Consider the following 25710-nt stretch of genomic DNA (forward strand, 5'->3'; position numbering starts at 1 on the left):
CCTAGCCAGTGGACATTTAACTTCCTAAGAAGTCTGCCTGGGCTCCACCTTGATCTAGCCCTCCTGTCCTGGTTTGTCTGGTTTAGGGATGGGGCAGCTTTTACCCCAGGATGGCCAATATGCCACCACATTTTTCTCTGGAAGCTCTAGTTGCTCACCAATCCATAGTGGCGTAAGGACAGGTGAGGCACCGGGATGCACAGGGCAGGTTTACAGTGAAAAATCTCACTTGTCCAGGAATTGAAATGACCTTCCCCCTTCCGAGCAGCTCACAAACATCACTGCATGGAGTGCTGTGCCCCCTGAGCGACACATCAGGAGTGCGCTCCCTGCTTTGCAGCGCTGGGACGGAGCACAGCACCGGCCCGGGTGCACAGCACCGACCTGGGAGTACAGCATTGACCCGGGTGCACAGCACCGGCCCAGGAGCACAGCACTGATCCGGGTGCACAGCACCAACCCAGATGCACAGCACTGACCTGGGAGCACAGCGCTGACCTGGGAGCACAGCACCGACCCGGGAGCACAGCACTGGTCTGAGAGCACAGCACCGGCTCGGGAGCACAGCACCGACCTGGGTGCACAGCACCGGCTTGGGAGCACAGCACCGACCCGGGTGCACAACAGCGGTCCAGGAGCACAGCACCGACCCGGGAGCACAGCACCGACCCGGATGCACAGCACTGACCCGGGAGCACAGCACCGACCTGGGAGTACAGCACCAGCCCGGGTGCTCAGCACTGACCCGGTAGTGCAAGTGGAAGCCCACAACAGAGCGGGCTCTTAAGCCAAAGCTCTCTGAGCCTGGCTGCAAGGCATAACCAGCGCCATGCTCAGCCCAGCCGGCTCCCCTTAGCCTGGGATGAGGTTTTGTGGCCTCTTTCAAGCACCAAGGGAAGCACACAATGTATCCCAGCCCTGCCTCTGTGCCCAGCACCCCTCCGAGCCCAGCAGCAGGACCAGCAGATACAGAGGAGCCATCTTGAGCTCCTTGCTGCCTTCCTCTGCCAGCGGCCCCGCCATGCGACCATCCTCCTCCTCCTCTCCTACCCACTTCCTGGAAGCAGTGGGACTGTTTGCTGCCCTGGCTGACTCGGACATGCCCTGGGCACCATCTGGCCGCTCCTTTTACCCACGCTGGTGTTAGCATCTCGTTTCGACTCGGTACCGACACCTCATAGTGAAAGCCTGAAAACTTCCTGCTTCTGAGGCTCGAGCACGAGGGCAGCTGCTCTCTGAGAGAGCGATGCTGCGGCTGGCCCGGGGCCTCTCACTCAGCTGGGGACAGGGTGGCTGCAGGCCCTGGGCTTCAAACGAAAGCAGGGTGTTGTTTTCCCCCCCGGCCGATCCCAGCAGATGCTTCTAGGAGCATCCACCTCAGCAGAGGAGGGCTCCTTCCCCACGGGCCTGGTCGCAGAACAGCTAGCAGTGGGAGCCTGGCATCCTCCCATCCCTCCGGGTCCCACGTGTGACATACCGAGAAACGAAAGGACCGACGCGGGCGGCTTTGCGAAAAGGAGAAGCCTCAAGCTGGGCCAGGCGGCTGCTGAGGGCCTTACCCTGCTTCCATGCTGCTTCCCTGGCCCGGGGCAGCGGCAGGTTCAGGAAGGAGCCAGGCCTTTCCCTTCGGCAGAGAAAGCAGCTCCGCGCCGCCCCGGCTGCGTGGTCATGATGGGTGACACCAGCTCTAACCACGTGGCTGCACTCGTTTTCAGAAGGAAAAAAATCTGAATATTTTAAGGGCGCCGTGGAAGTTCCCTTTCTCTTTCAAAGCACAAGTGGGGCTCGCGAAGCTCGGCCAGCACCTCATCATGTGTGGGGAGCTCTAAACTGGGCGGCACAGGGCTGTCAGCATTGTCTGTGCCCCTCTGCGGGGGAAACCCTGCTCATCGGCCATCCTGGGAAAGCATCTCTGCAGCAAGAACAACCGCCCCACAGCCGGGCATCTGCGATGCTAAAACCACCTCAAGAGACCTTGCACAGGCAGCTCCTCAGGGCTGGCAGTGGTGCCCGTGGCAGCGGGGTTTCGGCTCAGAGGAGGTGCCACTGGGAGGCCTGTTGTGCCTACCGGCTGCATAAAGGTGCCGGGATGCAGCTAACCTGGGGGTAAACACAGCAGAGCTCCTGCCAGCCTCAGCTGAGGGTCCTCTGTCACCTCCAGCCCCCCGGTCTGTTTGGAGCCTATTTCAGCTCTGCTGTACCTGTGCCAGCTCCCTGAGGTCACCTGCATCCCAGCACCTGAGGAATGACCCCAACCTCTGCCAGAAAGTGTTCCCTAGCCAGCATCACCCCCTCCTCCCTCCTGGGAGGCTTTAACACCTCCAGAGACCCACACCTCCCGATCAGAGTGCTGATCTCCCTGCCTAGGGAATGGTGTGGGAAGGGATCCTCTGTCCCGCCACCTCGATGCTGCAGGGATGCTGTGGGGGATGCTTGGGAGGCCGTGGGGGATGCTCAGCTGGGGCAGCCCATGGCAGGACGTACACTGATTCAGGGCAGGCTTCCAGAGGAAGAAAGAGTGAAAGAGGCAAACCAGGGAGCCAAGGCTGCCGGTGTTATCTGCTTGTCCCGGCTCGGAGAGCTGCTCCCCGCCTGCTCCCCAGCGCAGCCTTGGCTGGATTGCTGCTTCCCTCTGTTGCTGCTCAGGGCATTGCAGGGAAAGCACACACGGAGGAGAAAGGCCAGGAATACAGAGCCTGCCAAAGGGGGATCCCAACCTGCTCTTGCCTTGGGGTTTGATGATGAGAGGGGGGCTTCCACAGCTCCCCCCCGGGGCTGCTGGGTGGCTCTGGGGGTTGGCTCCTTCTATCCCTGCAAATTGCCCAAGGGTCCATGTGGAAATGCTCAGCATCCTTGGTCTTCTACCCCACTTTGGGTCCAAAATGCCAAGTCAGCCCCAGCTCAGCTGAAGCAGCCGGGTCTCCTCCCAGCCCCTGGGGCACACAAAGAACAAAAACCACACAGCCATCCCAGTGGAGAAGTGGAGCAGGTGAACTTGCACGTATTTACCATGCTTTGTTCAGCCCATGGTTTGTGTTCTGACCACAGAGAGGATTTACTATGAGTTTAACTTCCTTCTTTCATCAATATGTGGAAGGGAAAGGGTGCTTCGGGCATCAGGAGGGCCTGAAGCCTTCCTGACTGAGCTTCTGCAGCCTCTACCTCTACAAGAAGCATCTTTGATCTCACCATTAACTTTAAGCCTCAGTTTTAGGCACGTGGAAGCGTGATCTGCTCCTTCACCGAGCAGTAACATGCTCCCCCCTCTGCCACCGCTCTAACAGCCCAGAATAAAGATAAATGCACACAACCTGTCTAACAGGGCTCTTCCTAATTCCTAAAGACCCTTGGCCCATCCTGAGAGAGGGAAGACTTCTGAGAGCCCTTTCCAGCCCTCCTTGCTGGTTTGGAAACCGGCCCCTGGCCCTTTCCCCTGCTCCACACAATGGGAACCATCAGGCTCACCTGGACTGCACACAATATCTGAAAAATGTTGACAGACCCCAGGTGCCAGCACTACCCTGTGCTACTGCTCATCTCCCCTGGATTATTAAACCCACACCTGCAAAATGAGGCTCCTAAAGCGACCAGGAGCCAGCAAGCTCTCCCACAGCACACCTGACTCTTGGGACCCCTCCTCGGGGTCCAGCAGCTTATCAACAATTTTCTTTCCAAGGGGCAGGCAGGTTCAACAGCAATTCTCTCCAAGGGATAGAGTCATCCACGGGCAGCTCGGGATGGGGCAGGAGGAGAAGCCAGCCAAACCTCCCTCCCTCCCTGGCAGCCGAGCGGCTGTCCTGCCCGGGGACCCGGCGGCAGGCAGCCAGGCTCAGCATCCTGCCGGTACCAACCCCACCGCGGCTTTTCCCATCCCAGCCTTGGCTGATGCTTTAACCCTCCACAAGTGCTTTAACTCCAGATCTAAGGCACTCGGGGAAAAAAACTTTCCCAGATGCTTTAATACCGTGTAACCAGCCTACAAAAGCAAAGCGGCCGCAAAGCATCGTCCCGCTGCGTTATCGAGCACACACACCCAGGGGGTTCCTTGGGTCAGGATTTTTTTCTCCTACCTGCTCTGGCTCCCCAGGCGTTTCGGGTTCCCCCGGAGGTCTCCCGCAGGCAGGAGCGGCCTGGGATTGAGGATCTACGTTATTTACTGCACTACAATCAAGTAGCGTCCCGGTCGCCTAGGCAATGACATTGGAGCCTTTGAAAGCTATGTGAAAAGTGAGGCAAAGGCTCCTGCGCTCCTTCCTGGAATAGGAGGCAGTTGCAAGGGGGTGGGGAATGCTCAGCCAAGCGTGCTGGGGAATTAAGCTGGTCACCAGCGCCAAAGGGGCCAAGCTGGCTCCCGGCTCCAGCAGCTGCCCAGCCGCACCGTGCCTGAGGCAGCTGCTGGGGTTTGAAGGTGATGGAGCAGGGAAGGAGACTCCACATGTGGATGGAGCAGGGAAGGCGACTCTGCATGGGTCCCTGTGCCAAAGGAGGCTCTTGCCCTCACCAGATTGATGGACCGAGTTGGTTTTGTGCTCGTGTTGGTCAAAGCAACTGGTCTGTCTCTCCCTTGGGGTGTCAGAACCTGTCTGGGGGACCAGCAAGGGTCTCACATTTCCCCACGCTGCTTATCCCAGGGCAAAAAAGGCTTGCTGAGATGCTTGTAGGGTGGTGGTGGATGGAGATGGAATATATCCAGTTAAAACCCATCAGACTCTAATTCTCTGCATCCCATGGGCTCGCTGATGCACCTTCTCACTGCCCCCCCTTTTCAGAAGTTTGGCTGGTCCCCTGCCTTTTGGACTGGTCACTGGGGGAAAGCGGCGAGTAGGGTTTGTTACTCTTAAAACACGGGCAGTGTCTTAGCTCACCAGCCTCCGTGCTGAGCCGAGCCTGACAGGCAGCTCTGCTGCAGGCACCCAGCCTCTGCCGGGGCAGATGGGGACCAGGGAGCAGCTGTCAGCGCTGTCCCTGCGCTACGGGCCAGGAAACAGATGTACCCACCAGCCCCGAACGTGCCGGGCTCCCTGCAGCCGGGTGTTGGAGCCTGAATGAAAACAAGACTCAGGCGTTTGCTCTGATCCCCAGGTTTATTTTTTAACCGATGAGTGAGGACGTGGGGTCCCACCCAGACTGCTGCTCTTGCTGGGCATGGGAGCTGGGCGAGGGGTACACTGCCTGCCCCCCAGCGCAGGGGTACAGGCTGCCAGGACCGAACAAGACCCGTGTACCCACACGCTGGGCGGCCAGTCAGTGGGGAAGGGATGTGGGGGCTTCCTCAGTGCTCAGTGCCCAAGGACCAGCCTGTGGGCAGGACACAGGCAGCCCCATCCCCACAGTCCCCATCATCCCCATGGTCCCCATCCTCCCCATTGTCCCCAGCATCAGTTCCCCTGTGGTCAGGCTGTCAGCCCGCTGCTTCCCGTGCTCTGGGGGGTTATGGGGGTTTCTGCCCTCGGCGGGGACCTTTGGCTCCTTCCCCCAGAACTTCATTGTTTATTCCAACCCAATTAGCATCCTGCTGGCCGGTGTGTTTCTACCCACTGGCCTGGCTGGGATGGAGCCGCCCGCTCTGTCGCTGCCGCCAGTCATTAGCCGAGGGGGGAATAACTGGCCGGGACGGGTAATTAGCCCGGAGCGGTAATTAGCCCGGAGGGGTAATTAGCCGGGGTGAGCCGGAAGGGGAACCGGCAAGGGCGCTGCGAATAACTGGCCGGGACGGGTAATTAGCCCGGAGCGGTAATTAGCCGGGCTGGGCCGGAAGGGGAACCGGCAAGGGCGCTGCGGGACCCTCCCGCGCCTCAATTGCATAACAATGCCCCGCTTGAGGCGGCTTCCCGCCCGCTTCCCGCCGTGCGGCGCAGTATCGCTCCCGAACTACAACTCCCAGCGTGCCGCGCGACGCCGGTCCCCGCTCCCATTGGCTGTCCGGCCGGCTCGCTCCCCCCCCCTTCCGCCCGCTTCCGCCCGGGGCTGAGGGCCGGCGGCGGCGGCGGGGCGGAGCGGGCGGGTTTGAATCGCGGCGCGGCCGCTCCCCGCCATGAACTTCTCGGAGCTGTTCCGGCTCTCCGGCCTGCTCGGCCGCTTCTCCCCCGACGGCAAGTGCCTGGTGAGTAGGGGCGCGGGGCTGGCCGGGGCCGCTCCCGCCCGCCCGGGGTGGCGCCGCGGCCTGAGGCGGCCGTTGGGCCCGGCCGGCGATGGCCGCTCCCCGCCGCGGCGGCCGGCGGAGCCAGCCCGGAGCGTGCGGTACGGAGGGGCCCACCGACCGCCTCCGCGCCCGGTCCGGGCCCCCTCCGGCCGGGCAGCGGGCTGGCTTAAACCGGCGGCGATGGAGCGAGCGCGGCGTCGCTCGGCCCACGGAGCCCCCGGCCCTCCCGGCGCGGCCGTTCTCGCTCGGGTGGCGGCGCCCAGCCTCGCCGGGACGCAGCATCCCGGCAGCGCGCCAAGGCGGCGGTGGCACCGCGGCCGGAGCTGGGGCTCCTGAGCCCGGCCGAGTGTGCCAGCTCGGCCGTGGCTTTGTTCTCGCCCAGGCTTCGTGCGTGCAGTACCGCTTGGTGGTCCGGGATGCCAGCAGCCTCCAGATCCTCCAGCTCTACACTTGCCTGGATCAGATCCAGTACATCGAGTGGTCGTCCGACTCTCTCTTCATACTGTGTGCCATGTACAAGCGCGGGATCGTTCAGGTGAGGACAGAGCCGGGTGGAGTGTTTCCCCTTGGGGCTCTGTGCCTGCTGTCAGTGAGAGCTGCTCAACAGCAGGTGTCAGCTTGTTGCTTTTGCTAAAGTAACTGTTGTTGTTATGGGGAGCGCTTGGTTTGAGGCTCACACGGTGTGCCCTTGTTGTTAAAACCGTGAGAAACACCTCAGCTTGAATCATAGAATCATGGTCAGGGTTGGAAGGGACCCCAAGGATAACAGAGCTCCAACCCCCTGCCACAGGCAGGGCCACCAACCTCCAGGCCTGGAGATACACAAAGTTGCCCAGGGCCCCATCCAACCTGGCCTTGAACACCCCCAGGGATGGGACATCCACCACCTCTCTGAGCAGCCTGTTCCAGCCTCTCACCACTCTCTCTGTAAAAAACATCCCCCTAATATCTTGAAACCCGCCCCCCCCGGATTTAGAATAGGAGTATTTATCAAAACAAGTGAAAGCTGGAGGTTATCTGCCCAGCAGCTCAACAGGCAATACACACATGCACGCTTGGCAAATGGACTACAACTTTGTTAAAGTGCTGGATGTTCAGAATATTTGGCATAATGGGAAGAAAAAAAAAAAGCCACCTTACTTTGCAGGTGTGGGGCTTACTTTTGTAGTGGGATCCAGCGCCAGTCCTTCATGGCCACGGGTGTTCAGAGGCTTCTTGACCTTGCTGGCATGCGACACAGGAACCTTTCCTCAGCTGCAGTGCACTCTGGTAAGCAGAGGTTTGCTGTGCTGCCTCTTTGGTTTCCTCTCCCACCTAGGTCTGGTCCTTGGAGCAGCCAGACTGGCACTGTAAGATAGACGAGGGCTCAGCAGGACTGGTGGCTTCATGCTGGAGTCCGGATGGTCGTCACATTCTCAATACGACTGAGTTCCATGTAAGTGTGAAGTCATAATTACTCTGTGTGGTATCAGATGTTGCTGTCTGCCCATTGCCTCTTAAAATAACCTAAAGCTCTTAAAGCTGTAGTGTTGTGGTAAGGAATGTGGCTATAGTTCTCCTATGTAACCCAGGTTAATGCCTCTGTTAACGTTTTATCCCCTTGTTTTTGCTAAGGTAGAAAATTGACACAGCTTTGAGGGTAAAATTATGTGTATGGATAACTGGCATTCTTCAAAGCAGTTCTAGAAATCAAATGTGTTTATAGCTCAGGGTTTCCAGCAAGAAAACCCCAAACCATAATTGTTTTAAGAGTGGCTATGAAATGAAAAGATGTGGTCTTGGGTTTAGTGACCTGTGAGATGAGATTCAGACACAGATCCTGGAAACACTTTCTCAGTTGCTTCACTTGGCACAGAGGAGTCAGACTGCTGTTGATAGAACCACTTGCAAAATTAAAATGAGAACACTGGGGAGTGCTTCTTAACTGAGAGCTGTGTTCTGGGATCCACACTGGGGCAGGATCCAAATTGGTATGTGGGTGCTGGGCACAGGCTTGTTGAAGCAGAGCTGATGCTTCATGTTATTCGGTGCAGTGATGAAGGGTCAGGAAGTGGTGGGGAATGACATGCAGGGCATCTCTGTGTGCCATATATCCTCTTACCAAAACTGTAGATGAATTTAATTGTGTCACAGCCCTTGTTAGTGCTGACTTCAAATGTTCTGCTGCCAGATTTTTCCAAATTCCAGTGTCAGGAATGATATAGATGAGGACTTGGCCATCTGTGGGTGTGCACTGGGACTGGTGCAGACACTGATGGAGGGGACCTGCAGAGGAACTAGCATGCTGCTGAAGCATAGTTCCTGATGCACACATGGCAGAATTCCCTGGCAGGGGTGTTTTGGTGTTGGCAAGGCTTTTTACTACTGAGTGGGGTAGAGACTTTCTGGCTGTAAAACAGTCACTTGCCTTCAGATAGTCATGGGTGATGAATGGAGCCCTTGGCTTTCCCAGGAATGAATCGCCCTGATCACAATTAATATGAAGCCATGGCTCCAGAATTTCAACTTGAAGTTAGGAGAGATGTGCCCTCTAGCAGGCAGCAGCATAGCCCTCAGGCACCCAAACTGAAGGCTGATGCTGTGTGCTACAAGTGAGGATCTCGTGGCACGTGTGTGTGGGGGTGGACTAGTGAGTATTTATTGCCTCCCCACAGAACTCGGTTTGACCTTAGAGGATTTCATTAAGCCTTTGCCAAGTTGGCATCTGTGTTGGGATAAGCTTTCTTTCCAGCTGTAAACAGGTTGCTAAATTAGCTGTTGTCAGACAGCTGCCTGGGTTGTGCAGTTGTGTTTACTCTCTCTCTGTGAAATCCATAGTCTGGTGGGACAGACAGGAGTTGTGCTTGAGACAGAAGCTGTCAGGATACTTAATATTGGTGTGTTGTGCACGTTATCAAATTCAGGGATGTTTTGTAGGGCTTTGGGGTCCCTGTTGACCTGTGGTAGAAGTCATAGGCTAACACAGAACTGAGACAAAAGCTGCAGATAAAAGGCATGGAGAAAGCAAAGGGATCCTGTTGTGTGACAGGTACTTGAAAGCTCTGCAGTGCTGGTTTGAGTGTTACCTCTAAACGTTTATAAGCACATTGTACTTGTGCTAGTGCCTGGTTAGGTCCTGAAGCACTAAGGAGCTTCTTTGCATGGAGGCAGCAGGGCACAGAGGCTGTGTTCCTGTGTTTATTGGAGCTAATCCTTAGTAACTGTAAATGGCTGAACAATGCTTCCTGGCCAGGAATGTGCTCTGAATAATCTCCTGAAATCCGGTGCTGACAGACACTGCTATGTAAGGGGGCCTTGTGACCCAGTCAAGTCTGGGACAAAAGTTGACAGTCATTTGAGATGCAAGGTTGTTTAAAAGTGTGTTTTTATCTGTTGAAAATCACCAGTCTTACACCTGCCTGTAGCTGTCAACATGGGACGTACTCCTGGACCCAGTGCTGGAGACTGTTTATCACGTTACCATCTAAATACTCTTTATTTCTCAGCTGTTTTTAGGCTATTTTAAAAATGCTGCTGCTTTTAGTTTGGTTTTCCACTGCAAAACAACAGCTGAAAACTTCTCAGACACCGTTATCATTAGGATTTGAGTTGAACTCCACTAGGTCGAGTCAGGCCTGGTCCCTGGGCAGCTGTGGGCTTCCCTGAGGAGAGACTGCAGCCGAATCCAGCATCTTCATAGCTGTCAGGGGGTGTGTGACTGATCAGGCCAAGTCTGAAGACAAAGTCCTTTGGTTATCAAAGGCTTGAGGCACCCAGTATAACAACAGGTCTTGTTTTTCAAAGGTGTATTTTTGAGGGGTGTTTGTAGAGTGGGTGTAACCCCCTCACGAGTGTGTGTAGGTTGTGCCTGGGACTCTGTCCCCAGCACTGCAGTTCATGCTGCACACACTAGAAAAGATGTGGGAGGGTGCATGGGGCATTGGGGTGCTGCTCCAGCAGCAGCAGTGGTAGTCCTACTGAAAGCTCTGGTGTTGGTGATGTGCACACTCAGCAGTTAAGCACAGCCTGACAAGGACAAGCAGGGAAACTGTAACTAATGTCACCTCTGGGGAGTTACAAACCATGACCCTTTTGGACAAGGCTCTGTTGGAAGAGCAGAGGATGGCTTCCAAGGATGAAGCAGAGAGGGCTGCTGGGATCTGTAGGTACCTATCTCTTCTGCAGTGAAGTCACAGACAAGGCAGAGCTGACAGCAAGAGCTCTGCACGTGACTCTCTCCCCTCTAGAGACTGTCCTCTCCCCATGTACTCCAACTTGGCAGGAGCAGCGAGCTTTTGCTTGGCCCTGAGGCTCTGAGCCAGCCTCCCTGGCCCAGGAGAGAGGTGTGCCTGAGGCATAGTGTGCCAGGTGAGTTGCTGCTGAGGCAGAGTAGCAGCACCATGTGAGCCTGGATGCCTTTGTCAGGAAAAAATGCCTCTCCAGGCCTCAGCATCCCAAGCTGGCAGCTGCTAAGCTTGCGTTGAGTGGCTGTAGAATGCGTGCCGCGTGTCTTGGGCAGGGGAGGAACGGCAGGGAGGACTTTAAACACTGCAATTAATAGGAGCAGGCAGCCTGTATCCCTGCTGCAGTTGCTGTAGAAGAATGTGGGCAGGCATTGTGTTGGTATTTTTAAAGTAAATCTTGCATGAGGAGCAGGCTAACAACGCTGCCTTTCTGCGTGGCCGGAAGCGAGCAGTTGTGGTGATAAAGTTGATTAATGTTGTTATTAGTGGATTCCTCTAGGACCTCCTATTAAAGCTGGTCCTATAGCTGTCTAGCTGTAACTTCATCCCTGCAAATTAGAGGGATAAAGTAATAGAGGGTGCATTAAATAGTGGCCCAATAGCTTTTTAAATTTAGGATAGAAACAAATCTGATCTGGCTGAGCTCTTTCTTGTAATAACTTAAAAATAATAAATCTCTGAGTCTCACAAGTTTCTTCTGCATATAAAAAGCAGTAGGGAGAACAGCTAATGCTGCTGTCTTCCCTTGGGGTTCTGTGTACCTCTGGAGGGATCATGTCACACAACTCCCTCACCTGGTTTGAGGACCATGGTAGTTACCTGAATCGTACTCCTGCCAAAATGCAGATGTCAGTGATGAAGAAAACCCTCAGTTGCAATGCTCAGGCTGTGGTATCACCAGGTAGAGCAGAGGTGTGGGATGCTGCCCAGGAGTCTCTCCTAGAATCACTTCCCTGGGTGCAATAAAATGTAGGAAAACACAAGGAATAAAATGACAGTGGGAAGATTCCTGGCTGCAGCTATGAATGTGAAGGTTCACATGCCGTACTGATTAGTGCACATGTGTCTGGGGTGGCTGCCGTTGCCAAGGGAGAGGGAGTATTTGTTTTTAATTGAATAATCTGCAGATGGCAAGGCAGAGCCTCCAGAATGTGGGCTGTGACCTTGAAGAGCTGTGGAGAGGTTTGTTTGGCAGCTGACTGCCGTCTCCCCAGTTCTTGCGGTTTACGGATGCAGAAGCCTCCAGAAATACCCCAAATGTGATGCTAATGCCTTGCCTGGCAAATGATATCTTGCTGCTCTTCATATTCTTTCAGTAATTGGGGAATCTTTCCTTCTTGGGGGGCTGGGGAGGGAAGAGCAAAGCTGTCAAAGCTGAGTATGCCTAAAAGTTGAAAAATACAGCTGAATTTTCCTGTTTAGCAGCCTTGTCCCCAGAGATACTGTGTTCTTAAGCTGCTCTAGGGTCTCATCCATTCATCAGTGCAAGAAACTTCTCAGCTCTCTTGCAGATACTGTGGTGAAACTGCTTTCCCAACTGAAAAGTGACTGTGGTACCTTGGCAGTTGTGTAGCTGGGTTCCTGCTCGCAGCAGTAACTTTACTGGTGATGAAGAGCTTTTCTCTGTGCTGATGTTCTGTCTCTCACTGACCCCTCTAGAGTGCTCAGTGTGCTGCCACCTTAATTTGGAATGAGTAGCCCTGTGAACTGAAAGGGGTGGGGGGAGAGCTCCTTCCCATCACTTCTAGGGCTCTGTGTTTGGGCAACACAGCAAAGCTGTGGTTAGGCACAGAAAGTGTGTTGATCTGCTCTGTGCTGCTGAAACAAGCACATGGAAACCCATAAACCTAACATTTTAACTGCAAAAATAAACAAGCTTCCTTGTGTCCTTCTCTCTGACAGCTGCGGATAACCGTGTGGTCCTTGTGTACGAAGTCTGTGTCCTACATCAAGTATCCCAAAGCTTGTCAGCAAGGTCAGTGTCTAACACAGGGGTGGTGTTTCTCCCCATGGCAGAAGGGGGAAAACAAACCTTGAGGGGTCATGAGGAAACAGGCATCTCAACAGGCTCTGCCACCCTGCCTGCTGAGGGGTTTGTCTGCTCATGGGTGCTGTGTGAGGGCACTGGGATGTGCTCTGGGGTCATCATGGTCTCTAATGAGGAACTGTTCTGTGTCTGATCTGTGGGTCTCTTCAAGTGTGTGGCTCTCTTGTGCTATCCTCAGAAGGGCCTTCAAGATGTTAAGTCAAGCTGGCTGCACTGGTGATGAAAAACACTAATCCAGAATGGCTTTTGTCATCTTTTCCTTTGAAATCTTTCCAGTGTAAGCTCGTGGCAGGACTGCCTGGCCACGTGGCTGTGGTTAGCACTTCCCTGCCTGAGGCTTGTATATAATAATGTCCTGTATATGACAAAGTCAATTCTGCATCACACACAAAATAAGAGTGGATGGGGACTGATGCCTGGAAGCTGCTGTGCCAGTGGCTGCATAACTAGTTCACTTGGCTGGGCTAAACGGACTCTTGACTTGAGGTCTGGTTTGTATGTAACTGTTGGTAACCAAACATGGTGAGAAGATACTTTTTTCACTTCTATAATTATTTCTCATGTGAGTTGGGAGTAACTTCCCTCTATTGAAGAAATGTCAGCTCTTCTGTCTTGTTTTGTCTCCTTTTTAATGAGCTTTGTCTCCTTGGCAGGGGTAGCTTTCACCAAGGACGGGCGATACATGGCAGTGGCAGAGAGACGGGACTGCAAGGACTTCATCAGCATCTTCGTGTGCAGCGACTGGCAGCTGCTGAGAGTAAGACCTGTCCTTGCCTTCCACTGCTGCTGCATGGACTCTTAAGCATGGTTTACACACTACTTTAGGCTTGGTTGCTTTGGTAGTCTGGTTTTTGACTTGCTGGTCCAGCATCTGGCTCCTCTGTTGGCCTGCAGGCATGCTTCTGTACAGTGTTCTGTCCAGGAGGACAGTGTATTCTGTGTGTGTGTGTGAAGAGCTGCTGGTGGGATCAATCAGAATGCCTTTAAAGTCTCACACAAGCTTATTTACAAGAAGAATGAAAGTACCAAATGCCTGATAAAGGGATTGTTTGGAATGTGCAATAGAAATTGCCCTATTTTCTGCTGGAGAATGAGACTGGTGTGTGAAGCCTGCCTGCTGGCACGCCTCAGAGGACTGGGTGCATCTGAGGAATTACAACCTCTTGAGAACTAGCCTGTTCATAGCATCACCTCTGGTTCAGGAATTCTGAGTCTCATTTGAAGCTGACAACAAGAGTTGGGAAGTACCACTAAATGCTTACCACATTCCCAAGCTCTTCCCAAACAATCCTGTACCAGTGTTTCTGAGGCAGGGAGTTAGGCTAGCTGAGCTTGGCTGATTCAGGGTCAGTACTTTTTATTTCCTTACAAAACGCTGTTTGGTTTAAGGTATCACAGAATTACAAGGTTGGAAAAGACCTTTAGGTCCAACCAATCCCATCCTAAGCTAAACCATATCCCTAAGTACCTCATCTACCCTTTTTTAAAACACATCCAGGGAAAGTGACTCAACCACATCCCTGGTCAAAAAGGTACAGCAACTTTTTGCCCTTTCAGTAAAGGGAAACCAAAGAAAGGGTGAATGCAGGGTTTGGTACCACCTTTGGTCAGACACAGCAAGGTTTGTCAGTGTGGCATTTGAAATGGGTTTGTTCTTTCTCTTTGGAGTGCAGCATTTTGACACTGAAACACAAGATCTGTTTGGGATTGAATGGGCTCCTAACGGCTGTGTTCTGGCAGCGTGGGATACGTGTCTGGAGGTAGGAGGAAGGAGCCAACGATGGGTTTGGGGAGTTTGGGCTGGTTTGTACAGAGCAGTAACCAATATAACTAGTGTTGTATTTGTTCTCTTTTAAACATAACAAAAGCTGAATGCTTGTATTGGTAATGGATATCCTTACAAGTGTATGTCAAACTATTACATTAATCTTTAATGACAGAAAATTATCTTACTAGCTTTCTGTGTAATTTGTCTTGAAAAACATTTGACTGTAAACATTGCAGAAGCCACTACTGAAATAATGAATCAAAGAATTCTCCTGGAAGAGTCTTGTATCATTTTACTCTGCATCACCTTGCACATAGAAGTACTCATCCAGAAAGTTATCAAGGAACATATAAATTGCTGTCCCTTCTGCTCTGAGTAGGTGGCTTCTGGGTGTAGAAAATCATCCTCCTCTGGCCATAAAGTTATGGGCAGAGTGACCAAAACAAATACCCTGTGAGTGGGCAGGTTGTAACATCCCTGATCAGATGCCTTGGGGACACTGAAGGAGTGCAAGAGTCTTCTATAATGGCATCAGTGCTCTTGGGGGACCAGGCCCCTTGTAGCTAACTTGCTGCATTTTAAGCAGGGAGGATTTGGGGAATGGTTTTGCTGGTCTGTGGCTTTTAGCAGTATCATTAACCTGATTTATTTGTGTTTCAGTATAAGATCCTGCTGTACTCCCTGGATGGCAGACTGCTCTCCTCGTATCGGGCTTACGAGTGGTCGCTGGGCATAAAATCAATTGCTTGGAGTCCCAGCAGCCAGTTCTTGGCAATTGGCAGCTATGATGAAAAGGTAAGAGAGGTTTATTTTCTCTTTGGCTTACAACATGTAGAGAACTTCTGACAAAGTCTTGCCTTGTGTTGCTTTAATGACTCAGGTGCGGATCTTGAACCATGTCACGTGGAAGAAGATCACAGAGTTTGAGCATCCAGTGACTGTCACCAACACCAAGACAGTAAGTACAGATCTGAAACCCATTGAATCATTAGTGCTTTGTACTGCTGGCATCTGAAATGTTGCATTCTGGAGACCTCGCTGCTTCCCCTCCTGATGCCTGAATAGGATAAGGGCTCTGTGGATGTGAGGAAAATGGAGGGATCCTTTCAAGCTTGCTGGAATATGCATATAGCCTCTTGGCTTTAGGACTAACAGGCTTTTGGATGACTTCTGTCATGTGCCTGTGTATTTTCATGTACATGGCAAAGCTTTCATGCAGGTGATGCCAAACTGGGAGACTTAACAGGTGAGATTTCTCTCAGCTTTATACAATTAGTGACTTTAAACAGTGTTGGAACTAGATAGTGATCAGATTCATGCCTTGGATGTACGAGCTCACTCAGCTCACCTGTTTTCTAAAAACATTTCTTCTAAATATCTGCCATCATTAATTTTTATACTTAGCACATGTATGTGCAAGGCCTACAGGATTCAGGGTAACTGGCAGCAGGGGGAGACCTGTAGCTTTTTCCCCAACTCACAAGCTGTTCTGCTTGTCAAGGTGCAAAGAACACACAGTGCAGTAGTGATGCTGCACATGGAGCATTAACTGCTCCTGCTTCTGGACAGGTTCCCTCTTAGAGTTTACACACGTAGACTGAGTCTGCAGGATCTTAACCAGAAGTGAGGCATGAGCCTCTAAATGCACCTCAGTGAAACTCATGACTGGAAAACACCCTTACTCCCAGTTAGGTGTAAAACATGTAATGGAAATAGCTCTGTTGCTCTCTACCACCCAGACAGGAATTGCAGCTGGTGCCTTTTATCCTGGTGCATTATATCCTGGTGGTGTTTGGGGATAATGTCATAGGCACACCACTAAATGTTCTTGCTGCTTCCTCCAGCAGTGCTGCTCTCTGTATATATTTGTGTATCTGATTACAGATCCTCTGATGCAAAAAAGAAACCTGTGTTTCCATTGTCATGGAAATGATTTATTGTGTTGCCAGACTTAGCTCAGGAGTAACAAATGAGGTGGACTCTGGCAGTCCTGTTCTTCATGGAACACAGGGTTGGCTTATTTATCACAGGAGCATTTCCTTGATCCTACTTCCAAATAGCAGATCATTGACTGAGAACACTGGATTCGGTGTGTGCCTGTGAAGCCCTTCCACCAGTGATGGGGAATGGGATGTGGAGGTACAATACACTTGAAATGAGTTAGTGGGGGTGTGGATGGCTTGGTAACAGCCCATGTTCAAAATCTCCAAGGCCCTTCTGTAGAACTCTCACTTGTTTCTTTGTAGATTGTGTATAAAGAAGTGGAGAAATCCCCATCTGTTGAAACAGAGAGACTTTCTTTCCCTCCAACAAGAGCACTGGCTAGCTCTCTCTTCAGCACACAGAGTAAATGTAAGCCAAAGTTTACTCAAATGAGATGCCAGAGGTGACCTTGTGAAATGATTCTCTCAATGATGGCTACAGGCAAACCCTGCCTCTTTGGGATGGGTCCTCTGGGTGCCCTGCTCTCAGCTCCCAAGCTGCCTGGGGAGCTCTGAGGGCAGCGTGCACCCTGCCAGAGGGGATCCTCTCTGCTGGGTTTGGATGCAGGTTAAAGACTAGTGGGATCTTGTAGAGAAGAACTGTAATTGGGTGTAATGGCCAGACCTCAGCCTGAAAGGGTTTCCCAAACACTGTGTGGATCAGTTCTGATTTGTACAATCTCTGCCATGGTATTTCCTGATGTAGTTTAACTCTTGCAGGTAATGGCCATGGTTCCTCTTAGGCTAACATTTAAGAACCTTATCATGGTGTGTGACAGTTCCAGTAATTAAAAGCAAGATAGTCAAAGGTGTGACAGTGCTGCTGTCTGTTTCAGGATAGCAGTTAATCCTGTAATGTTTATGTGAAAAAGCAGAGCATGAGAAAGGCCTTTTGTCTGAGGAGCTGTGGTCCTGGCAGAGCTTTACATTTGCCTTTAGGTGCCAGGCTTTGAAATGTTAAAGTGATGGCAGATGGATGGTTAGTGTGTTTCTGTAGTCCTGTCTCATTGTTTGTGGTACTGCAGATCCCCCTCCCCTCACACTGCTGTGCCTCTGAGGTACAGTTAAAAACTAGCAGAAAATTTGACCTTTTCCTCATCCTTTCATCTCAGCTTTGCCTGGATTTCCAGCCTTTCCAGGGCAAGAACAGTAGGCTGCTTATAGAAAGGGGCAATATCTTAAAAGGATTGGAGTTTTTGATTGGAACTTCTTGGAGAAGAGTAAAACATGGTCCTATTGCTTCAGAGACAAGGGGGTTTTACCAGTTGGGATTTAAAGCATTGTCCCTTCAGGCATGCTCAGTGAAGGTTGTTGTTTTTCCAAATTCCAGATGATGTTTCCCAGGTGCCTGTTTCATTACAGCACATCAAACCAGCTGCTGACAGGGCAAATCCCAAAATGGGAATTGGGATGTTGGCATTCAGTCCAGACAACTGTTTCCTGGCAACCAAAAACGGTGAGTTCCTACTGCCCTAAATTGGAGGGGAAACCCCGCTCGGTGTGTGTGCTGTGTCCTCATACAAGAAACAAGGTCTGTAGTGGGTCAGTTGTTTTGCTCTTTGAGAAGGTTCCTGGCCCTGTTTAGAATCAGCTCTTGTTGTGTGTAACTAGAGAGGAGATTCTGCCTGTGTCTTCCAGCGCCCATACAGCATTGTGAGCACCAGAAGTGCTCTCTGGTGCTTTTGCTGGGCCTTGGCTTTGTATTTAATGCTCACACTTTGGGCTTTTATTGTCAATAGCATGTGAGCTCACCCTGTTAGGGCATGAAACACACAGGCTGCCCTCCTCTGTTAGCAGCATGTGTCTCTTGAAGGCAGAAGCCTGCATGGCCTGCAGGAGGGGGTTTGGATCCCCTCACATAGCTGAAGTCTTGGAATTGCTGTTGAACCTTTCCCTGAAGGGCTGCTCTGGGTGCAGCAGCTGTGCTTCAGCTGCAGAACTCAGCAACTGAAGAATCTGGTGGAACTGGTGAAGGATCAGGGGACAAACTGTGCTCACTGTTGACCTTTTTGTGGTAGTGCCAAGGCAAACCCCAAGCAGTGTCAGACCTGTGGTGTAGCCCTGTGGTTTGGGTTGTGTTACACCTCAACCAGTGCCTGTTTCTTTGGAAAAAGAAAAGTGATTGTTTTATCCATGAGGTTTTCATGCTTGCCTCTTCCTCTTCCAGATAACATCCCTAACGCTGTCTGGATCTGGGACATCCAGAAGCTGAAGCTGTTTGTGGTCTTGGAGCAGCTCTGTGCCATCCAGTCTTTCCAGTGGGATCCACGGCAGCCTCGACTCGCCGTCTGCACAGGGAACAGCAGAGTCTACATCTGGTCCCCAGCGGGCTGTGTGGCAGTGCAGGTCCCTGGAGAAGGTAAGAGGCTGCTGGCAGCAGCTTCCAGGAGCCAGCAGCAGCTTCCTTAAATTATCAGTCTGAGCATTGTCATGTAAAGGGCTCAGATGTGTTCTTGGCACTCTTAAAGCAGGTATTTACCCTCAAAGAGGAGCTCCTAAGGAGGCACAGCAAACAGGGGCTAGCAGTGCTTTGTCTCTTCGCTGTGCAATATGCTCTTTCCCAAAAGATTTCCATTTCTGTCACTTGATTTCCATGGGAAGTGTAGCTGCAAAGCATGCTGAGAGCTGAAGTAAAGCTGGGGGTGGTTTGGGGTGTTCTGAAACCAGCTGAGCTAGCACAAAGCTGTTCTGGGGAGAAGTGATGTGGAAAGATAGAAGAACATATCTGAACCTGAACTCTGGGCCAGCAATGGTGGGACTTACTCCAGCTCCCTTTTCCCAGAGTGAGAGGCCAGACCATCAGCTTCCTGCTGACAAATTCTGCATCCCTTTCTGCAGGTGACTTTCAGATCGTGTCTCTGTCCTGGCATGTGAGTGGGGACTCCCTGGCACTGCTGAGTAAGGATAACTTCTGTGTGTGCTACTTGGAAAGAGAAGAGGTAAAATAACAAGTGTTTGCATAACCATGCCCACAGGCTTGAGAGAGGATGAGGAAAGGGGTCAAACCCTGTGTCCCATTTGGCAGTGTCTGTATTTATAAGTAATTTATTTGAAGGACTGTACCCAAACTGAGTGGAGTGATGTAGCAATGGAAGTGTGGAAAATCAAGGCTGGATTTCAAGAGAACTTTAGTGTTGATGTGGTTGAACTTCCTCTTGAACTTTGTCGACTATGAAACCTTGTTTTCTATAACTGTAGCTGTGTGTATATAATGTATAGCTTTTATTTAAGTTTTTATAATTTCCAATAAATATTTTGATAGCTACAAACTCAGGATGACTCAACCTGCTCTGCTCTGTTCTGAAGCCTGTTTCTGTATTAGCAGCCCTGTGGAAGAGCTGTTTGCACACAAGGTGCAGCTTGTGCCTGGCCTTGTAAGCTGGCAGGTTTTTCTGGTGCACAAACCATGTAGCAGAGGCAGGTCCATCAGTGAGAGTCTCTCTAGCCAGTTAATGCCTGCTTTGTGCAGAAAGCAAACCCAGTCTGTAATAGTAGCTTTGCTTTTCCAGACTAAGCTGCTCCAGGGGACAGTACTGGTGCCTGGTGAACAGTACTGGTGCCTGGTCTTCCTGGGAAGATTTGGCACAGTAAACCCATGGGAAGTTTCTACTTTAGAACAATGTAGTTACAGGGAACTGAAGTGGGAGCTGTGGAGGTCAGCCTGGAGTGGGTACTGCAGCAGGGAACAGAGCAGTTGGGCTGTGCTTGATCTTTAACCTGAGTAGCTGGTCACCCAGTCCTTCAGTGAAGGAAGCCTGTTGTTTAGGAATTTGTTGGGTGTTTTCTCTTTTGCTGCTTAATTTCACAGCCTCTGTCTCCACAAAATGAAGAACTAAGAACAAATAAGAGTTAAATTTGACTTTACTGCAAGATTAATGTGAAGTAAATAATGTGAAGGTGCAGTGAGAGGGGCATGCAACTCACTGTGTTCTGAGGTCACTGTACACAAGCTTCATAACCACACATCAATGGAAGCTTAAAAATAGACCAGCACAGCCTTTACTCAGCAGTGCAGCTGCACAGAGATGCTCTGATGAAGCAGCACACACAGGAGGTTGTACACAATGTGAAGTGGTTAGAGGGGCCCTGTGAGCAGCTCCTCTTGGGTTGGCTTCTGCTGCTTCTGAGTTTCACTACTGGGCATTTGTATGGTAAGTGCAAAAGGTGTAAATCAGGATTGATGTGCAGTGCTTAAAGTTTTATCTGTCTGTCCAGTCCTGCCCTGCCTAGAGGAGGCTTAAAAATTGCAGAGAATGTCAATGTAACCAAACCAGGATTCCTTTCAGCTCTGTCTGCAAGAAGCACAGGTGCTTGTGAGGCTTTTGGCAATATTCTCAGAAGTCTTTATTGTGTGGCTGCAGCCAGAAAGCAGGTGTAAGTATGAAGCTAGGCAGCTTGCCTGGGTCCTTGGGGGGTGTTCACAAGAAGCTCATCGAGGCCTGTTCAGTCACACGCTTCACTCGCACCGTGACAGCTCACAGCACAGCTTCAGCAAGACTCTGGGTGCTACAGGGCAGCTGAGGCAGCTGTCCCAGTTCTTAAGGGGCACTGGTCCCAATGTGAAGGTACTGCTGCTGTGAGCAACCCCCTTGCTGCTACACCCAGCCCCAGCACACTATGGGGTTTGACACTGCACGGGTACAACGTGCTCTGCTGTGCCTGGGGATCGGTGTGGAGAGATGGCAGCACACCCCACCCCTGGGCAGTGAGCAGGGAGGAACACCCAGCCAGAAATGGGAAATAGGTCTGCTCACCAGCCCTGTGTGAGCACTGGGAGTTAGATACAAGCTACATGACTGACACTGCCCCATGTGTCTCCTGCAGCAGCCAGGGTCTCCCCAAAGCCATCACTTCTACCCCCCTTCCTTCCCTTACCTCTTCCCTTTGATTATCCAATGCTCTGCGGCGCAGCACGCTCTCCCCAGGAGAGCAACACCCCATTGCTTTCCCCCAAAGCGCTTAAATGCAAGGAATTTTAGAATCCAAATTTGCCCCTGGTCATGGAGTAGCCCAGCTTGGCCTCGTTGTTGATGAAGGACATCAGCCCCAGGTAGGTCTCGATCAGAAGAGGCCGCTCCAGCACCAGCACCCCGTTCACCTTTCCTGGCATGGGACACTCCTTATGGGCTTTCTTCACGGCTTGGACCAGCTGAGTCTTAAAGTTTTCCAGCTGAAAGAAAAAGAAATAAATCACCTTGGTTCTTTCAAGACCTGCTAGGAGAACAGCTCCTGCTGCTGAAGTGGAAGGGATTAACGCTGAGGCTGTGGGTGTGGATCTTGTGTGCTCTGAGCAACTTTGTGTTCTGATGTTTCACCTTAAGGACTGTTAATTTCACACCAGGATGGTGTTTATGTGTAACAAACACGGGCTAGGTGGGCTTCCTTCTCAGGTAAGTCTCATGTAAGCCTCCCATGGGCAGCTGGCACAACATAGTGTCTGTGCTGCCCTGCCAACCAGAACCTGGAGAATGGGGTGAGGCAGCTCTGGGTTCCATCTCTTGATGTAACTGCTGCTGTTTCTGCCTTTCCAAAAGTCCCTCAGTGGTGTCCAGCCTACAGGCAACACCTTGTAGGGATGGGATGGGATGGGATGGGATGGGATGGGATGGGATGGGATGGGATGGGATGGGATGGGATGGGATGGGATGGGATGGGATGGGATGGGATGGGATGGGATGGGATGGGATGGGATGTCCTTACCAGGCAAAGGGACGTGATCTTCTCGTCGGCGCCCGCCATCGGGTGCTCGGTGAAGGTGACGTAGGGGATGTTTGTGGACCAGGGGTTCCACCTGTTGATGAAGGAGGCGCGACTCTGCCTGTCCCACTGAATGCGAATGCCAACACCTTCCCGCCTGGTGTCGAAGGCAGCACAGTTAATAGAGCAAGGTAAGTTATTAGAAACCTAATCTGAAAGGGGCCGACTTAAAAGGAAGCTCCAGTCTCAGGCTGTGTTCTGCTTCCAGAAGGGAACTGAAGAACTCAGTCCCTGAATTGTGAGTGCTTCCAGCAGTGTGTGGGGGGGTAAGGTCAGACAGACACACAGCTGTGGCTGCCCATGACAGCCTGTCTCTGCCTAGGACCTGATGCTCAACATGGCTTTCCAGTAACATGAAGGTGGTGCTGCTCCCAAAGCCATTCACCTTCTCAGGGGCCCTGAGCTACTTGCTTTTCACACAACTATTACCTGCCCTACTCTGAGTTGGTCTAATAAGGCTCCAGCTGTTATTTACAGCCCAGGGAGCAAATCTCTGACCTGCCCAATGGTGGGTGACAGCTCACACTGTTTCCCTAACAGCCCCAGTATGACACCCTAGTTGTACCCTGTCAGCTTACTTGTTCAGGGACTTGGGTGGGAACTCGAACTCCCCCAGGGAGATGGTGTCCACGGCGCCGAGTGCTACCCTCGTCACGTGCTGGCACTGCAGGCTGATGAAGTTGTATTTGCAGATCAGCAGGGACCGGTCTGTGATAAGGACGAGGCGTTCCTTCTCGTTGTTCCAGTGATCAATTCTGGTAAGATAACGGGACTGAGCTTTAGCAGTTTTGTTTAATGGCCAGAAACACTTCACAGCTCAGCAGGGAGAGGAGTCACTGTGGGGAAGGAATCTGGGGTCTCTGTCATGGTGTGTTTTCCATTTCTGCTCAGCACCTTTGAGATCCCCCATGGCTTACTCTGAATGTTCCTGCTTTAGCTGTCTGTCCTTACAAAAAGCAGCCTGTTATTTTAATAGGAGCACTGATGAAACCAAAACCATCTGTGCTGCACAAGGGTAAGTGCAGACAGCGGGGTGAGGCAGCAGGCCAGAGCACTTCCCCCTTCATCCACCTTCCTCTCTGCCTCTCCCTGCTGCTTCGACTTGTGCCACGATGAAAGGACCAAAACCGCCCCTGCCCCCTCCTCGGGGGAGTCACACGTCGCTCGGAGGAAGGAGGTATGTTCAGCTTGTGTTTTGGTCCCATCCCCTGCCCCAGATACATGGCAAAGGGGGAACTTCAGCCCTGGGTGCTGGTCTGTAGGGGTGTGAGGGGGGTCGGTTATTTCGGCCACACTGATGGGGTCAGGCTACGAGTGGGGCCTGCAGTAAGGGATTTAGTGAGTTAGCTTACAGGCTTTCATCCAAGTCACTGAACCCTGGGCTGGTTTGGGCGGGTGGGCAGGAACCCCAGAGCCCCCCTGCCATGGGCAGGGACACCATTCCCCCAGCCCAGGGTCCCCCCAGCCCCATCCAATCCAGCCTTGAGCCCTGCCAGGGATCCCGGGGCAGCCCCAGCTTCTCTGGGCACCCTGTGCCAGGGCCTCTCCACTCCCCGGGAAGGATTTCTGCCTCCCAGCCCCTCTCCTCCCTCCCAGGGCTGGGTTAATGGCCCTGCCAGAGGCTGCTTCCCCCCCGCGCTCCGCCCCGGTCCCCATCCGTCCCTCCGCTCCCTCCCCGCGCCCCGGTGCCGGCGCGGGGCCGCCGCACTCACTCGGTGAGCAGCCAGACGCTCCGCACCTCCCCGTCCTCGTCGGGCGTCACGACGACGCGGATCTCGCTGACCGCTTGCTCGATGGTGCCGGGCTAAGAGAGGGGGGGGAAAGGCAGGAGGTTACGGGGGCGACGGGGCTGCGCGGCCCGCGGGGGCGACGGGGCCGTACCCGGAACACGAAGTACTCCCGGAGGCGGCCGCTGCGGGTGGCGGTGCGCACGGAGACCGGCCGCAGCGTCTCCCGGGGCGGCGAGAAGGGCGGCGCGGCCTCCCCCGGCACCAGCGTGGCGGCTGTGGGGCTGCCAGGGCTGTCGGCCGGGGCCTCCGCTTCGTCCCGGAGCTGCAGCATCGCGGCCGGACCGGAGTCTCTCCGCCTTCCGGGGCGGGACGGGCTGCGGCTGCCGGGTCCGCCCCCTCCCGCTCCTCCCCGGGAGGCGGTACCGCGGTAGGACCGGCCCATCGGCGGGGCTGGCTTTGCCCCGGGAAGGAGCCGCAGGGGGAGCGGAGCCGCTTCCCTCTCGTCCGCCTCGGGCCACCCTCGAGCGCGGAGCCGCCGCGATCGGTAACGCCGGGGCAGGACCGGCGAGTTCTGCTGCGGCTCCGCAGATGCTCATCGCCGGTCGTGCTCTTCTTGAGTGCTCGGTTCCCCGAGCCGGGGGGGCTGCCGTGCCCCGGTACCCCGAGCCGGGGGGGGGGGGGGCTGCCGTGCCCCGGTTCCCCGAGCCGGGGGGCTGCTGTCCGCAGATCGCCTTGCCTCGCCGGTCTCAGCCCCGCCGTGCTCCCGGCCCGGCGCCCAATGAGCCTCCCCCGAGGGGCAGCCCCCGTGCTGGGAGCTGCAGAGGGACTCGGGCTGTCCCAGTCCCCCCGGACAGGTTTGGGACTGGCACCAGCGCTGTGGGAAAGGCCCTGGGAGTGCTGGGGGACACCGGGCTGAGCACGACCCAGTGATGTGTCCTGGGGCCAAGAAAGCCAGACTGAGAGGGATCTTCTCAGTGCTGAGAAACCCGTGAGGGGTGGGCTCAGGAGGACGGGTCAGGCTGTGTTCAGGGTGCCCAGGGTCAGGACAAGGGGCCGTGGGCACAGACTAGAGCAGAGGAAGTTCCCCCGACCCTGAGGAGGAGCTTCATTCCCAGGAGGGTGGCAGAGCCCCGGGCCAGGCTGCCCAGAGAGGTTGGGGAGTCTCCCTCCATCTCTGGAGCCATCCCAACCCCGTGATCCTGGGCGCTGCCCTGTGCACCCTGCTCGAGGGGACCCTGCTCTGGGGGACCTCCAGAGGTCCCACCAACCTCCACCAGACTGGGATACTGTCTTGTAGCCGTGTCCTGGAGAGGGAGCCACACTCCGGGCTCTGCCCTTCCCCTGCCTGCTCAGCCCTGAGAGCCGTGGGCTTTTTGGGTGGCTGGAGAAGGCCGGCACTGGAAGAGCTGAGAGCAGACGCGGTAGCACAGGGATGAAAAGAGCCGAGCCACACTAACACCCTCCTGCTTCCACCTGTAAGAGGAATCCGACCTTTTAAAGTCCTGGCAGGAAGAGGAGACCTGAACCTGTTGTGCTCTGGAGCTCTCCATCCTTACAAAGCATCTTGGTGAGGTTGCCTTTCTTCTCCAGGAACAATGAAAGATGTCCTCTTCCCACCTGGTGGTTTGGCAGGTACTTTACTCCTAAGTGGAAACATTAGCCCCTCTTTCCCTCTCTTTCCTCTCAACTGAACCATTTACAAAGCTGCTGGGACTTGGGAAGGGTTAAGGTGCAAGAAGCAGTCGCTTCCCTTTCTCCTGGGCACTACCAGCTCTTGGGCTCCTCGGTGACCTCAGCCTTGGTGTAGCCGTTGGCTTTCAGAGGCAAAGTGTGTGCATGGTGCGGGCTCTGGAGCCCCTAAACCTTCTTATCCTGCTCTCGGGAACCAGCAGCTGACAAAGGTCAGGAGTGCCCGGGGCTACAAGCGATGCCAGCTGCTGCGTGGGATCCTCCTCGCCCTGGGAGGGAGTTTGCTGTCTGTCAGTCAGGGAGTTTGCCGTCTGGGAGTTTGCTGTCGGGCTCTTGAGGCAGGAGGGTTTTAGTGCAGCTCCACTCTCTTCG

The 25710-nt window shown here is 53.4% G+C and overlaps 2 protein-coding genes across 2 annotated transcripts; one reads left to right on the plus strand and one right to left on the minus strand.

Moving 5' to 3' along the window:
- Positions 1 to 6034: 6034 nt before the first annotated feature.
- WRAP73 (WD repeat containing, antisense to TP73) lies at positions 6035 to 19513 on the plus strand (the record flags this gene model as incomplete). The annotated part of the gene is made up of 12 exons (XM_084274520.1): positions 6035 to 6103; positions 6525 to 6677; positions 7461 to 7577; positions 12268 to 12340; positions 13066 to 13169; positions 14086 to 14172; positions 14841 to 14975; positions 15061 to 15138; positions 16427 to 16532; positions 17493 to 17618; positions 18330 to 18521; positions 19001 to 19513. The coding sequence occupies 12 exons, from the start codon at positions 6035 to 6037 to the stop codon at positions 19108 to 19110; spliced, it is 1350 nt and encodes a 449-aa protein (XP_084130646.1). The 3' UTR covers positions 19111 to 19513.
- A 492-nt stretch (positions 19514 to 20005) lies between these two features.
- TPRG1L (tumor protein p63 regulated 1 like) lies at positions 20006 to 23995 on the minus strand. Its single transcript, XM_084274742.1, has 5 exons — positions 23801 to 23995; positions 23632 to 23723; positions 22498 to 22674; positions 21863 to 22016; positions 20006 to 21332 (listed from the first exon to the last, which is right to left on the minus strand). The coding sequence occupies exons 1-5, from the start codon at positions 23978 to 23980 to the stop codon at positions 21138 to 21140; spliced, it is 798 nt and encodes a 265-aa protein (XP_084130868.1). The 5' UTR covers positions 23981 to 23995; the 3' UTR covers positions 20006 to 21137.
- Positions 23996 to 25710: the final 1715 nt, after the last annotated feature.

This window comes from Gallinula chloropus (assembly GCF_964237585.1).
Source record: "Gallinula chloropus genome assembly, chromosome: 23".
In the NCBI taxonomy this organism is placed as follows: Eukaryota; Metazoa; Chordata; class Aves; order Gruiformes; family Rallidae; genus Gallinula; species Gallinula chloropus.

Coding starts and splice junctions, on each gene's coding strand:
- TPRG1L (XM_084274742.1), bottom strand. CDS start 23,980: ATGCTGCAGCTCCGGGACGAAGCGGAGGCCCCGGCCGACAGCCCTGGC. Junction 22,017..22,497: donor CCACCCAAGTCCCTGAACAA/GTAAGCTGACAG, acceptor CTTCGACACCAG/GCGGGAAGGTGTTGGCATTC. Junction 21,333..21,862: donor AGATCACGTCCCTTTGCCTG/GTAAGGACATCC, acceptor TTTTTCTTTCAG/CTGGAAAACTTTAAGACTCA.